This window comes from Nyctereutes procyonoides, unplaced genomic scaffold, assembly GCF_905146905.1.
Source record: "Nyctereutes procyonoides isolate TBG_1078 unplaced genomic scaffold, NYPRO_anot_genome, whole genome shotgun sequence".
Classification (NCBI taxonomy): Eukaryota; Metazoa; Chordata; class Mammalia; order Carnivora; family Canidae; genus Nyctereutes; species Nyctereutes procyonoides.
The window spans coordinates 820,376-832,128 of record NW_026575117.1 but is presented as its reverse complement, the minus strand read 5'-3'; the positions used below and the strand labels follow the sequence as shown (position 1 = coordinate 832,128).

At 43.2% G+C, this 11,753-nt stretch overlaps 2 protein-coding genes across 2 annotated transcripts; both read right to left on the bottom strand.

Moving 5' to 3' along the window:
* Positions 1–1,325: 1,325 nt before the first annotated feature.
* Positions 1,326–2,267, bottom strand: LOC129515128 (olfactory receptor 10R2-like). Its single transcript, XM_055333857.1, has one exon. The coding sequence runs from the start codon at positions 2,265–2,267 to the stop codon at positions 1,326–1,328; it is 942 nt and encodes a 313-aa protein (XP_055189832.1).
* Positions 2,268–7,843: 5,576 nt separating this feature from the next.
* On the bottom strand, positions 7,844–8,785 carry LOC129515383 (olfactory receptor 10K1-like). The gene has a single exon (XM_055334276.1). The coding sequence runs from the start codon at positions 8,783–8,785 to the stop codon at positions 7,844–7,846; it is 942 nt and encodes a 313-aa protein (XP_055190251.1).
* Positions 8,786–11,753: the final 2,968 nt, after the last annotated feature.

The window sequence follows — 11,753 nt, the reverse complement described above, 5'->3', positions numbered from 1 at the left end:
AGACCTAAGCCTGAGACAAATGCTTACCCAACTGAGCCATTCAGGCACCCTCGATGATACACACTTTAATTTGAAAATCTAAATAAACTTAACAGAGAGAAGTAGTCTCATTTTGCATTCAAGAGAATACTGATGGGCTCTAGCATGTGCAGAGGGCCTAAGCAAGAAGACGAGGTGTCTGAAATTCAGGTCATGTAGATCTCAGGAAAGGCCTCAGTTGTCGTAACCACCTCAAACAACTGTGAGCCAAGATTGGAGTCAGTGGAGGATACGAGAGACAGAGAGGGTGATAATCATAGAATGACGAGCATGTGCCACAACAAAGGGAAAGCAGCAGGTACCGGGTCAGTGAAGGTGAGGTCCATGACGGGTACTGAGGAAGGACCTTCTGTACAGGGGACATGTGGGGCAAGATGATCACCAGAGTCAGTCTCTCGTAAAGTACCGGCCTGATGACCACTCTGAACTGGGTCGCTCCCTCTTCTGAACACATTCCGTGGGGAACGGCATGGAGACCTCTTCTCCAGCCTTTCTCCAGGGACTGGATGGTGGGTTATTTTCCCCACTCACTCAGGTAGCGTATCTGTATGTTCCATAACAAGTAGTTTATGGGTAGTTAGAGAAGGCACCTAGATGGATCATTTTCAGAGATTCGGAAGAATTAAAAGATCCTTACGAAGATGCACAAAGTCTTGATTATCATGAGCTACACTCTGTGCAGTTGTACATTTTACACGTATTTTCTTTCAATTTATTCATTAAATATAAACAAAATCCCTGTGACATAAAAAAGGAAAATTATACTATCTTTATGTAACATATTTTATTTTTTTATGTAACATATTTTAAAATTTAGATTAAGGGAACCATAAATTTCTTAAAGTCATGACTTAACAAGGGTCAGGCTGAAACCTTCTGATTCCTTAGTGCAGTATGACTTCCATGTCATCCTTCATATCTAAGTCACCTTCAGACTCAAGCATGTCCTTTTAAGCTTGAAAGAGCACAATCACAGCTTGGGGCAAATGAGCAAAAGAATGAGCAGGAGATACAGGTTTTTAAGAGTCTTTTGAGAACCCCAAGTCAAGAGGAGGAAATGAGAAGGAGGAGAGCTGCAGATGCATTCTATCCCCCTTTCATCCTTACACCAACATTGTTTTTTCCTATTGCCTGCTTTATCTAAGAAAACATTTAGACCCTGCAACATCACACAAGTGTTCCAAGGCCACACGTTATACTGACATTTATTCACAGAAGCTATCATGACTTGATTACTTAGTGACACATTCCACTCAAGCGTGTGGGGACTATTGAAAACTGTCCAACTATAAAGTCTTAAGAGAAACCGCAGTCTTCCCAATCACTTTCCGAATGGCCAGCTGTACATCTTTGTTCCTAAGGCTGTATACCATAGGGTTCAACAGTGGGGTGATGATGGTGTAGGTCACTGTCACCAGCCTGTCTTTACCTGATGAGGATTTGGCTGAGGGCCGCAGGTAGATGGAGGAGGCACAGCCATAGTGGACAATGACCACAATAAGATGGGAGGCGCAGGTGGAGAAGGCTTTTCGCTTGCCATCAGCAGATGGGATCTTCAGGATGGTGCGGACAATGAAGCCATAAGAGATGCAGATGAAGATCAAGGGCACAACAAGCACCAGGACACCACAGATGAAGATGACCAGCTCGTTGATGTAGGTTTCAGCACAGGCAAGTCGGATGACTGGGGAGATGTCACAGAAGTAGTGGTTGACCCTGTTGGAGCCACAGAAAGGGAGGCTGAAGACCAATGTCGTTCCCACCAGAGATATCAGGAAGCCACTGACAATACAAGTTGCTGCCAGCTGTGCACACACCCTCCAGCTCACGAGAACGGGGTAGTGCAAAGGCTGGCAGATGGCAGTGTAGCGGTCATAACCCATAACTCCCAGAAGCAGGCAGTTCGTGACAGCAAAGCCAAGGAAGAAGAACATCTGTGTGGCACAGCTGATGAAGGAGAGTGTCCTGAGGACAGAGAGCAGGTTAATAAGCATCTTGGGCAGGATAACAATTGTGTAGAAGACTTCCGAGGTGGACAGGACACAGAGAAAGAAGTACATGGGCGTGTGGAGGCTGCGGTCCAGGTGGATGACGGAGATGATGGTGAAGTTTCCACTCAGGATGATCAAGTAGAGGCCGAGAAAGAGCACAAAGAGCACAGGCTGCAATTCGCCAAAGCTGGAGAAACCGAGCAGCAGGAACTCAGTGACCCGGGAAGAATTGGCCATGAGGGTGGACTCCAAGGGACAAAGCCAGTGTGATCTCATCCAGAGATCTTGGGATGGAGGAATCAGACTTTCTTTCCTAATGTAGCTGCGCTGTCTGGCCGGTGTGAAAGAGAAACAACTGGCAGGGAGGAGAAAAAAAAAAGGCTCACAAACTGACCAAAAATGGTTGAATTAATATGGCACCTATGGTGCCATCTTCTCTGGCAATGATTTTAGCAGTGAATTTGGGGTAAGTGTTCACACCAAGGGATTGGTATTTGCTCACATAAAGCCTATCTTCTAGACCCCACTCCACTCCTCCAGGTTTACTCAGTCTCCACTTAATTCTTAGGTATTAATATTTTAAAAAATACTTTATCTTAACTACGATTGCCTGTGGTCATAGATTTATCCCTATTGCTAATACATATATTCCATATGCAACAGCACCAATGTCTGAGGGTTGTCCTCCCGCCCTCTTTTGACACATTCCTCATGTAGGGAAACAGCCTTGATCTGTCTCTGTGTCTCTGCTCTCATCGGAAGTGTGCAGCTCCTTACCAGTACTAACCCTTTACCCCATTCCCATGCCCTCACTCCTGCATTATCTACAAAGTTGAGGCAATCTCACTCTGCGTCTCACACTTTTCCCAAATGTACCTTTCTGCTCATAACTAACGGTGTATTCCTCACATGTGCTTTAGCATGGAGAACCTTTGAACAATCGTGTCATTGTTATCCTACCTTCTAAATCTGGGAATCGTCAGTGCCTCAAGCTGTGGTTGTTGTTTCTTTCTAATTGTAATGGGACCTTCTGCAGATTCTCAGTGAAAGCAACAAGCGCGCATTGAGTCCCCCCTATAACTTCTATAGTGTCACTTTCTCTTGGGTTCCTTAGAATCTCATTGGTCACTAGCCTTAAGCGTTTGTCTTCAACTTCACAACTTGTCAATCACCAGACATACAGCAGCGTCTCGTCTACACCACTTGCCTGAAAGCTTGCTGAAGAAATAAGTGACCTAAAATCCCAGGGTTTCTTCTAAATTATTTCTGAACACCCCAGAAGTTTGAGTCCTGAGTTTTTCCAAACTTTTCCCCTTAATATCATGTATAATGCAATTTTTCTCTCTGCTTCTACATTTTGGGATAAAACAATCTCTCTAATGTCATTCTCTACATGCAGAGACAAAAGATCCTTAAAAAATTCTGCGTTTCTGGGGTACCTGAGTGGTGCAGGTGGTTAAGTGTCCAGTCAGGTGATGATCCCAGGGTCCTTGATGGAGCCCTGTATCAGGCTCCTGCTCAGGAGGGCAGCCGGTTTCTCCCTCTCCCTCTGTCCCTCCCTCATTTGTGATCTCTGTCTATCACTCACTTTTTCCGAAATAAATAAAATATTATAAATAAATAATTGCTGCTTTTCTGACTATCACATGGTTTCCTCCATTGTATCAACTAGCCAAACTTTTACATTTCAGTTGAAATAGCACTCTGTGAGTCTAAAAGACTTTTGCAAAGAACAAGACTTCTTCTATCAGTGCTTACTCTTTTGCTTAGACTAATGTAAAGCCCAATTTGAAATGGACACAAAATCAAGAGCTTTCAGTCCTATTCTAGCCTCTTTGAAGTGCCCATCTCTAAACTTTACATATAATGAATACACACCTTGCATTGGACTGGAACAAAGTCCTCACCAGTGCTCCTCCAGAGATGTCATCTCCACCTTTCCACTGTCCTGGTCTCTGTCCTTTGAGTTTGTTCTTTTATAGGACCTTCCCCGGGAAGAGCAATGACCTGTTATGCAGGGAGGGTTGGGGGTTTGTGAAGGAAAGAAAGGCCCTGTTACTGGGTGACCCTTGTGTGACTCTCCCCCACAGGACTCACAAGACATCACCTACTTTCTGTTATCTATCTATATCTATCTATCTATCTATCTATCTACTGAAGGGAGGAACAGCAGATGGATAGAGCCAAAGAGAATCCTAAGCAGACTCCCTGCTGAGTGTGGAGGCTGACACAGGATTCCATTCCATGACCCTGAAATCATGACCTAAGCCAAAACAAGAGTCAGATGATTAACTGACTGAGCCACCCATGCACCCCTCATTTTTTCCGTTCTATATTTAATTCTGTACCGCTCCTATGAAGCAATGAAGCATATTCTGTGTCCTTGCCTTTTAGTGACCTCCATCTCTACCCCACAGTTTCCACCATCCAGTTGTCCCTTCTGATATTTCATAATTCCCACTTCTGATCATAGTGGGATAAGTAGATCACTGACCAATGAGAAAACTCAACAACGTATGTTTGGACATACAAGAAATGCTTGGATGGTCATTATTCTTCTCAATTAGAAAATCAAAGTCCCTAAATGAAAATGAAAATTTCATAATCCTTCAAATCATAGAGATTTATGCAGTGACATGCAGTCCTCTTTATTTTCAGACACTTCTGCAAAGCTTCTATGCAGTTTTCTAGGTGAGATTTGCCAAAATTGTCTTGACATAAAGAAAGAAGAACCAGCATTCTCCTATCAACTTTTATAAACTCAGTTTCCTTACATACAGAAACTGTCTACATGACTCCACAGAAAACTATCACCTGTGCCTCTTCTCCGTGGACAGTTTAGCTAACGTCTCAATGAGCATCATCAAGGGTGCTTTTCCATCCTGCCCTGGCATGATATCAGTGCCTTGTTGGTAACCAAGATCCCCTCCTCCATAGGGAGCTAATTACCATATTGTGCCCAATGCTTGTCCGTAATTTCCCCAATTAGCAAGTAGAGCTATGGTAACACACTCAGAGAGTTTGTTGGCCAAAGAGAAGACCATTTCTCATACACCATGGGGATTAGTCAGTTTTCCCTTCAACATTCTCTGGGGAATCATTGAACGCTGGAAGTTTTCTGGGTACCATTTGTTAAACCAAACAACAATGGAAGGGCCTACTTAGAGCTTCCCTGCCTAAGGACTGTAAATTTTCATCCTCGGGTTGGAAGAAAATGTGAATTTTGCATTCTCATTTCTGACATCTGTAAGAGGGGAAGCAAGTAGAAATAAAGGACAGAATATTGGAATGGCAGAGGTAGCATAAGTGTTTCAGACTCATGGGAAACATACTTGATCCTAGAACAGAATGTGAGCATGATTAGTACTTGTTCAATAAATATTTTTAAATTATTTTTAATAATAAACATATAATTAATAAATTAAAGTTAAATAAAAATGAGGTTATGGAGAAAAATGAGGAGATGCCCTAATATGGGTAGGTTTTAGCTGACTCATCTCCTTCAGTAGAAGGTCCTCCTGTTTTCAGATTGCATATCTATTTCCTCTCCCAGTGAGTGGAGACACTAGGGCCAAAAACAGGGCAAATGCTAGACACTGATGGAAATGATTCAAAAGGCTAAAAGGAGAAAGATGGGAAATCATGCCCAGCATTCACAAACCAAACGAGCAAGGAAAGGATCTTGATATTTGACATTTTAACATTCAGTCCTAAAGGGGTGTTTGTGGGGCTTCATCAGTTAAGCTTCCAACTTATGGTTTTGGCTAAGGTCAGGATTTCATGGTCATGATTTCATGTGTCATGCTATCGAGACCCTAATTGGGCTGTGCACTCAGTGGGAGTCTTGGCTTGAAGTCTCTCCCTCAACCTTGCACTTATACACATGGGAGTGTATGTGTGAAGGTGCATGCTCTCTCTAGAATAAATAATTTTTAAAATCTTTAAAAAAAGGATACAGACCAGGAGTATTAAATGAACAACAAAAGACAGTGAGAAAAAATCATTTTAATGCTAATGACTATAATTCACAGCGAAATTATAATCAATATGAATTTACATACCCTCAAATGACAGAGGTGCAACCTTCATAAGAAAGAAAGTATAAAATGTTTGCAAGGAGACACACTAATAATTAATAACTTTCATAAACTGCTCTGCTCAAACCGGTCAGGAAGAAAATATAGCTAAGAATACAGAAGGCCTAAGGCTCACACTAGCGAAGCATATCTGGTGAGCATTTATTGGAATTGTGTTCTAATGAAAGAGTACACATGTTCTTTTCACGGCACATAAAGTATGTATGAATATTGGCTGTGTATTAGTTCACAATAAAAACTGGAACCAAGGTCACAAAATGGTTTAGAATGGAAACAATCATCCTTAATCCAGGGTAATAAGCTATCAATGATGACCAAAGTAAAAGGAATTTTTAAATCTATTAAGTAATTGTTGTGTCAAAAGGGAAATACAAAGCAAAATGCACTAAGTTTCACTAGATAATATCAAATACAATATGTGTAGCAAAAATTTTGGGTTAAGTTTAAAGCAGGGACGAGAGGATATTTCATATATATAAGTATTATATACATATATATATATCGTAAGTATATATATATATATTTAAAAAATTAGTTTTCAGAAAACATCAGTATGTTAAATAGAACAACTAAAGGAAAATTCATAAGAAAAGTAACACAATATACAGATAAAAGCAAAAAATGCAAAACAAATAGTATGAAAATACAAATAAAATTAAAAACATGATACGGGGAAAAATACTAGAATTCATCCATTCATTCACACATACATTAAGCTCTTAGACAACAACAGACAAAACAAACTACCACAATATGAACCAGAAAAAAAATTTAAAGCACAATTGTACATGTCATATGATGCCATTGGAAAGAAACGTTTCCAAGAAATTATAAAATGTCAAAAATATCGTACATATTTCACAGAGAATTTTGAAATTCTAGATGAATTCAATAATCTTGTAGAACACTAAATTCTGAATTTGATCCACTAAAAATAAAATAGTTATAGATGCCAATTTTCTTAGTAGAAAGAGAGGACATTACCGCAGGGTCATGCCTCAGAAAAGATACTGCGTCTGGATTATTTTACAGAATTTCAACATTTCTACAAACATGAGATGATGCAACCCAACATATAGTAGCAATTCAATAAATAATTCTTTAGATAAAAGAGAAAAACCCCTTTAAACTTCAACTCAAATAATACAAAAATCACTTGAGGCTATGTCAATAAAATATACAAACTTTGAATGTTTAGAAAAAATAAATCACTGAAGGAAAACATTAGAGACTGAGCTTAAAGATAATGACAGATTCTCTGAGTAGTCATAAACAACACTTTGACTGTATAACATGAAATATTTACTTCCTACAAAAGTGCAGTTAAAGATCTTAGAAAACAAACAATTGGGAAATTTCTCGAAAGCATCAGAATGTTGTAGTGGCTGTGTTTCAGTAGGTTGAGTGTCTGATTTCTTGGTTTCAGATTAAGGCATGATCTCAGGATTTGGGATCAAGTCTCACCTCAGACTTACTCTGGAAGGAATCTGCTGGTCCCTATCCCTCTGCTTCTCTTCTCTCTCTCTAAGATGAATAAATATAAAATGTTAAAAAATTATTGAAATGTTAATACAAACTTAGGAAAAGCTGCTAGAGGAAATAATTAAAACACTAAAGTAGGAGAGACTATAGGCATACAATTGATACAATCAAAGTGACTTAAAAGGCATACATTTACTGACCAGTTAAGAAATTAATTCATGGTAACAAATTAATTTAGTGAAGAGGATACGAAGTCTGGCCCATTACTCTTCGAAAGGCTGCCTTGAATTCCTGGTTCCTCAGGCTGTAAATCATTGGATTGAAGAGTGGAGTGAGGATGGTGTAGGACACAGATATGAGCGTGTCCTGACTTGAAGAGTAGCTGGATTTGGGCCTTAAGTAGATGAAAGAGGCACAACCGTAATGCACAGTAACCACAATGAGGTGGGAGGCACAGGTGGAGAAGGCCTTGTACCTGCCAGTGGAGGATGGGATCTTCAAAATGGCAGAAATGATGCGGATGTAGGAGACCAGGATAAGGAGGAGGGGGACGACCAACACACACACACCAATCATGAATATGACCAACTGACTGAGGCGTGAGTGATGGGACGCCAACTTGAGGACAGGAGAGATGTCGCAGAAGTAGTGATGCAGCTGGTTGGAGGAGCGGAAGGGCAGGTGAAACACCAGGGAGGTGATAATCTCTGCAATAGTCAACCCACAGGCACAGGCAGTGGCCACGAGTCCCACACATACCCGGTGTCCCATGAGCTCTGTGTAGCGCAGAGGGTTACAGATGGCCACGTAGCGGTCATACCCCATGGCTGCCAGCAGGAAGGAGTGAGAGCAGCCGAGGAAGAGGAAGGTGAACATCTGGATGGCACAGCCCATGAAGGAGATGGTCTTCTTCTGGGCCAGCAGGTCCACCAGCATCTTGGGGACGATGACAAAGGTGTAGCAGGTCTCAGAGCAGGAGAGGACAGCCAGGAAGAAGTACATGGGGGTGTGCAGGGCTCTGTCCAGCACGATGGTGGAAATGATGATGGCATTGGTGCCCAGAGTGAACAGGTAGAGGGGCAGGAAGGCGACGAAGAGCAGCCGCTGCAGCCCGGCCAGAGAAGAGAAGCCAAGGAAGATGAACTCCCTCACCAGGGTCTCGTTGCCCCGCTCCATGCAGAGCACCCCTGGAGAGGAGACCCCAGGACAGAGACAGAGGCCAGGATCCAGGAAGGGAAGCAGGAATGGGCGGGACAATCACACAGTTTCTGCAGGCAGCCCAGGCCTTCATGCCTCCCCAGAAAGGTCTGCGAAGAAAAGACCTAAGGCTCCATAGACAACAGAGGACCTGACAGCCATTGGGGAGGCTTTCCCAAAGGCCACGACCATGGTCTCTAGCCAAGGATTACGCATCTGTCTCACTGGTTTCACTCACATCTCACTGAGGAATTCCTGTGTTGTCTTGCTCACTACAAGCCTAAGGAAACTAGCTCTGCAAAAGGGGAAAAATAGGTGCAATCCCAGCCGTCTGCACTGGGTCAGAATGTGCAATGAGGAATGAGTGGTGTTCGGAAACCACATGGGACCTCGGTGTAGCCAACTGTAAAATAGGAAGGGAGAGGTAGAGTTAGGTTTAGGTGACCTGCAGCAAACGTGGGAAGGACATCATGACCACGTCAGTTCTTCATGTCAACAACCTATGGCAGTACCCCAAACACCAAGGAAGCAACACCGTTAGTGTCATGCCTGAGAGACTGACTAAGAGGAGGGAGAGACCCTCCTGGAGGCTCCACACTGGCAGCCTTGCCAAAGAGTGGAAGGCCAGAAAACACCAGTTTAAGGACAAATGTCCCTGGTTCCACAAAGAGGAAGCACCAGGGAGGTAGAAAGAGACTCATTACCTTGGTGGCATTTGCAGCTCACCTCCCTTTTCTGATTGTGCCTCCGAAAAACTCCGAGAACAGAGTTTTCCAAAAAATTGCTCAGAGCTCCTCAAAGAAAATTTGAAAGACGGTAAGGACTGTAATAAACTGGCCAGATGTGTTGGAAAGTCCTTCAGCAGAAGGGCCTTGAACACTAGCTTGCAGAAGGAAACTCCGCTCTGGGCACCTGTGGATTACTGGCCCCAAGAGTCTTTCAGTTCAGGAAGTTGAAGACTCTGTAAATGATGATCCTGGAAGGGCCCTTATCTGCTTAGAACCTGTGGGTGGCATTCAGGTTAATACTCGAAGAGATGGCACTTGCACACCCGAGTTTTCTGACCCCTTAGATGCCCTATTGGGATAGTAGATACATGGAATTTAAATAGTAACTCAGGAGAAGAGGGTACTGGGTACTGGCAAAAGGGAGCAAAACTAAATATTTAACACTTTGGAGATATTCAGCTATTTATCTGAGGAAAAGCATCAATCAGTAAAGGGAGACAAATTCCGTAGGCAGCATCAAAGAGCAAAGAAGTAAAATTTCTATCTTTCTAGGTGCACACAAAGACCATGAACATGCATATTGAAATGAGTCTGAGCATGGGATGTCGATTATAAATCAAAAGAGATTCCACGAGTACCCAGTAGGGAGAAAAGTGGACATTCAGGATCTGTTTCTGTTCACCCAGGAGTCAAGCAACCAAAAATACATGAAGTGACAATCTAGCTGGGAACAAAGCTGATGCAGTCAGAACATCCTGAAATTCAGAGAACCCTATAGCCCACACCCAAACACTCCTCAGACCTTGAGTGGCCCCTGGTTCTCTTCTCAACGCTGCCTCTACTGCACCTGCCATCACTGATCTCCTAGAGGGGCTCCTCATCCACAACATGACCCATCACTCAGGCCCACACCCCACACAGCCCTAGACCCCACCGCTACCTGCTGTTCAGCAAGTACCCACAGGGCTTTCCTCCTTTCAATTCAGACGGAAGGAGCTATTCAGTATCTGGGATCCCTTGCCACGTGGATTCTCAGCCAAAGCTCAGAAACCAACCAAAGGACAGCAGAAGGCAGTGAATGTGCCCTGGAGTAGACGCTCTCATCTGCATCAACAGAGGAAGCCTCTGCCTCCATCAGGCCCATGGGCCCCTCCAGCCAAACTGGCGGTCTGTGGAGGTGCTGGTGACCAGCTCGCAGAGAGGTTATTAGAAAGGTGTACTGTGGTGGTTGGACTCCTGAGGCTGTTTCTGCTCCTGGAGACGTTGTCTTGGGGTTAAGTAGAAGTCAGGTCTACTTTGGAGAATTAATGTCACCAGGTTCTCAAAGGCAGCCTTCTCTGAGGAACCTGGGGAGAAGGAGCCAGGAGCATAATTAGCCCAGCCCGCATTGGAAGTTGCATCCACAGGTAGTGGATTCTGTGGGAAACCTGACCACAAGTGGAACCGTGTTGTACAGGCCACATGGGGATTTTTCACTGAATTTTAAGTCAGGAAATTTGTATACATCCAGCGGTTCTCAACTTGAGTGTTTCTAAGAGTCAAAAGAGGGCTTAATTACAAATCCATCATCTCGGGTTCTTGTCCATAGAAATTCTAATCAGTGACTCTAAGCTGCTCTGCAGAAACCTACATCTTAACAAGCATCTTCAGCGAGGTTGAGTTCTATCATTGGCTTCCTTGCTGTCGACAAGTGTCTTCTAGTCGAGTGACTAACCCTGAAGTTCTCACTTTCATCCAAGCCAATCCAAAATGAGTATCAATCCAGTCCAAATCACAGCATGGACAGTGAGGGCAACCTGACAGTCAAATTTCTGAGGTTTATGTGAAAGAACAGGATACTCTTGAAACAGATGGGTAATGTAGAGACTCAGTGTTCCCAGGATTAAGGGGCCTCAGTGATAATAATATTAAGAAGAAGAAATGAGCTGTGGGAGCAAGAAGAGGTAAGGAGTACAGGGAGACACAGAGGAGAACTCAGAAATTCAGTGGTGCACTTTTAGCAACAGAAATGACCTCACATGTCGGTAAGAAAAGTGTGATTATTTAGTGAATAATAGTGGGAAACGGGCTGCCCCTGTGTGCTCCTCACCTGAAGGACGTGTCCTCGGGGAATAAAGAAATGGCCTCCTGAAGGCTCAGCAGTAGCGCTCCTGTACGACCTCCCCTGAGGAGCCCTGTGCGTCTAGCCCACCCACAAACAGTGCCCTGTGCCCATTCTC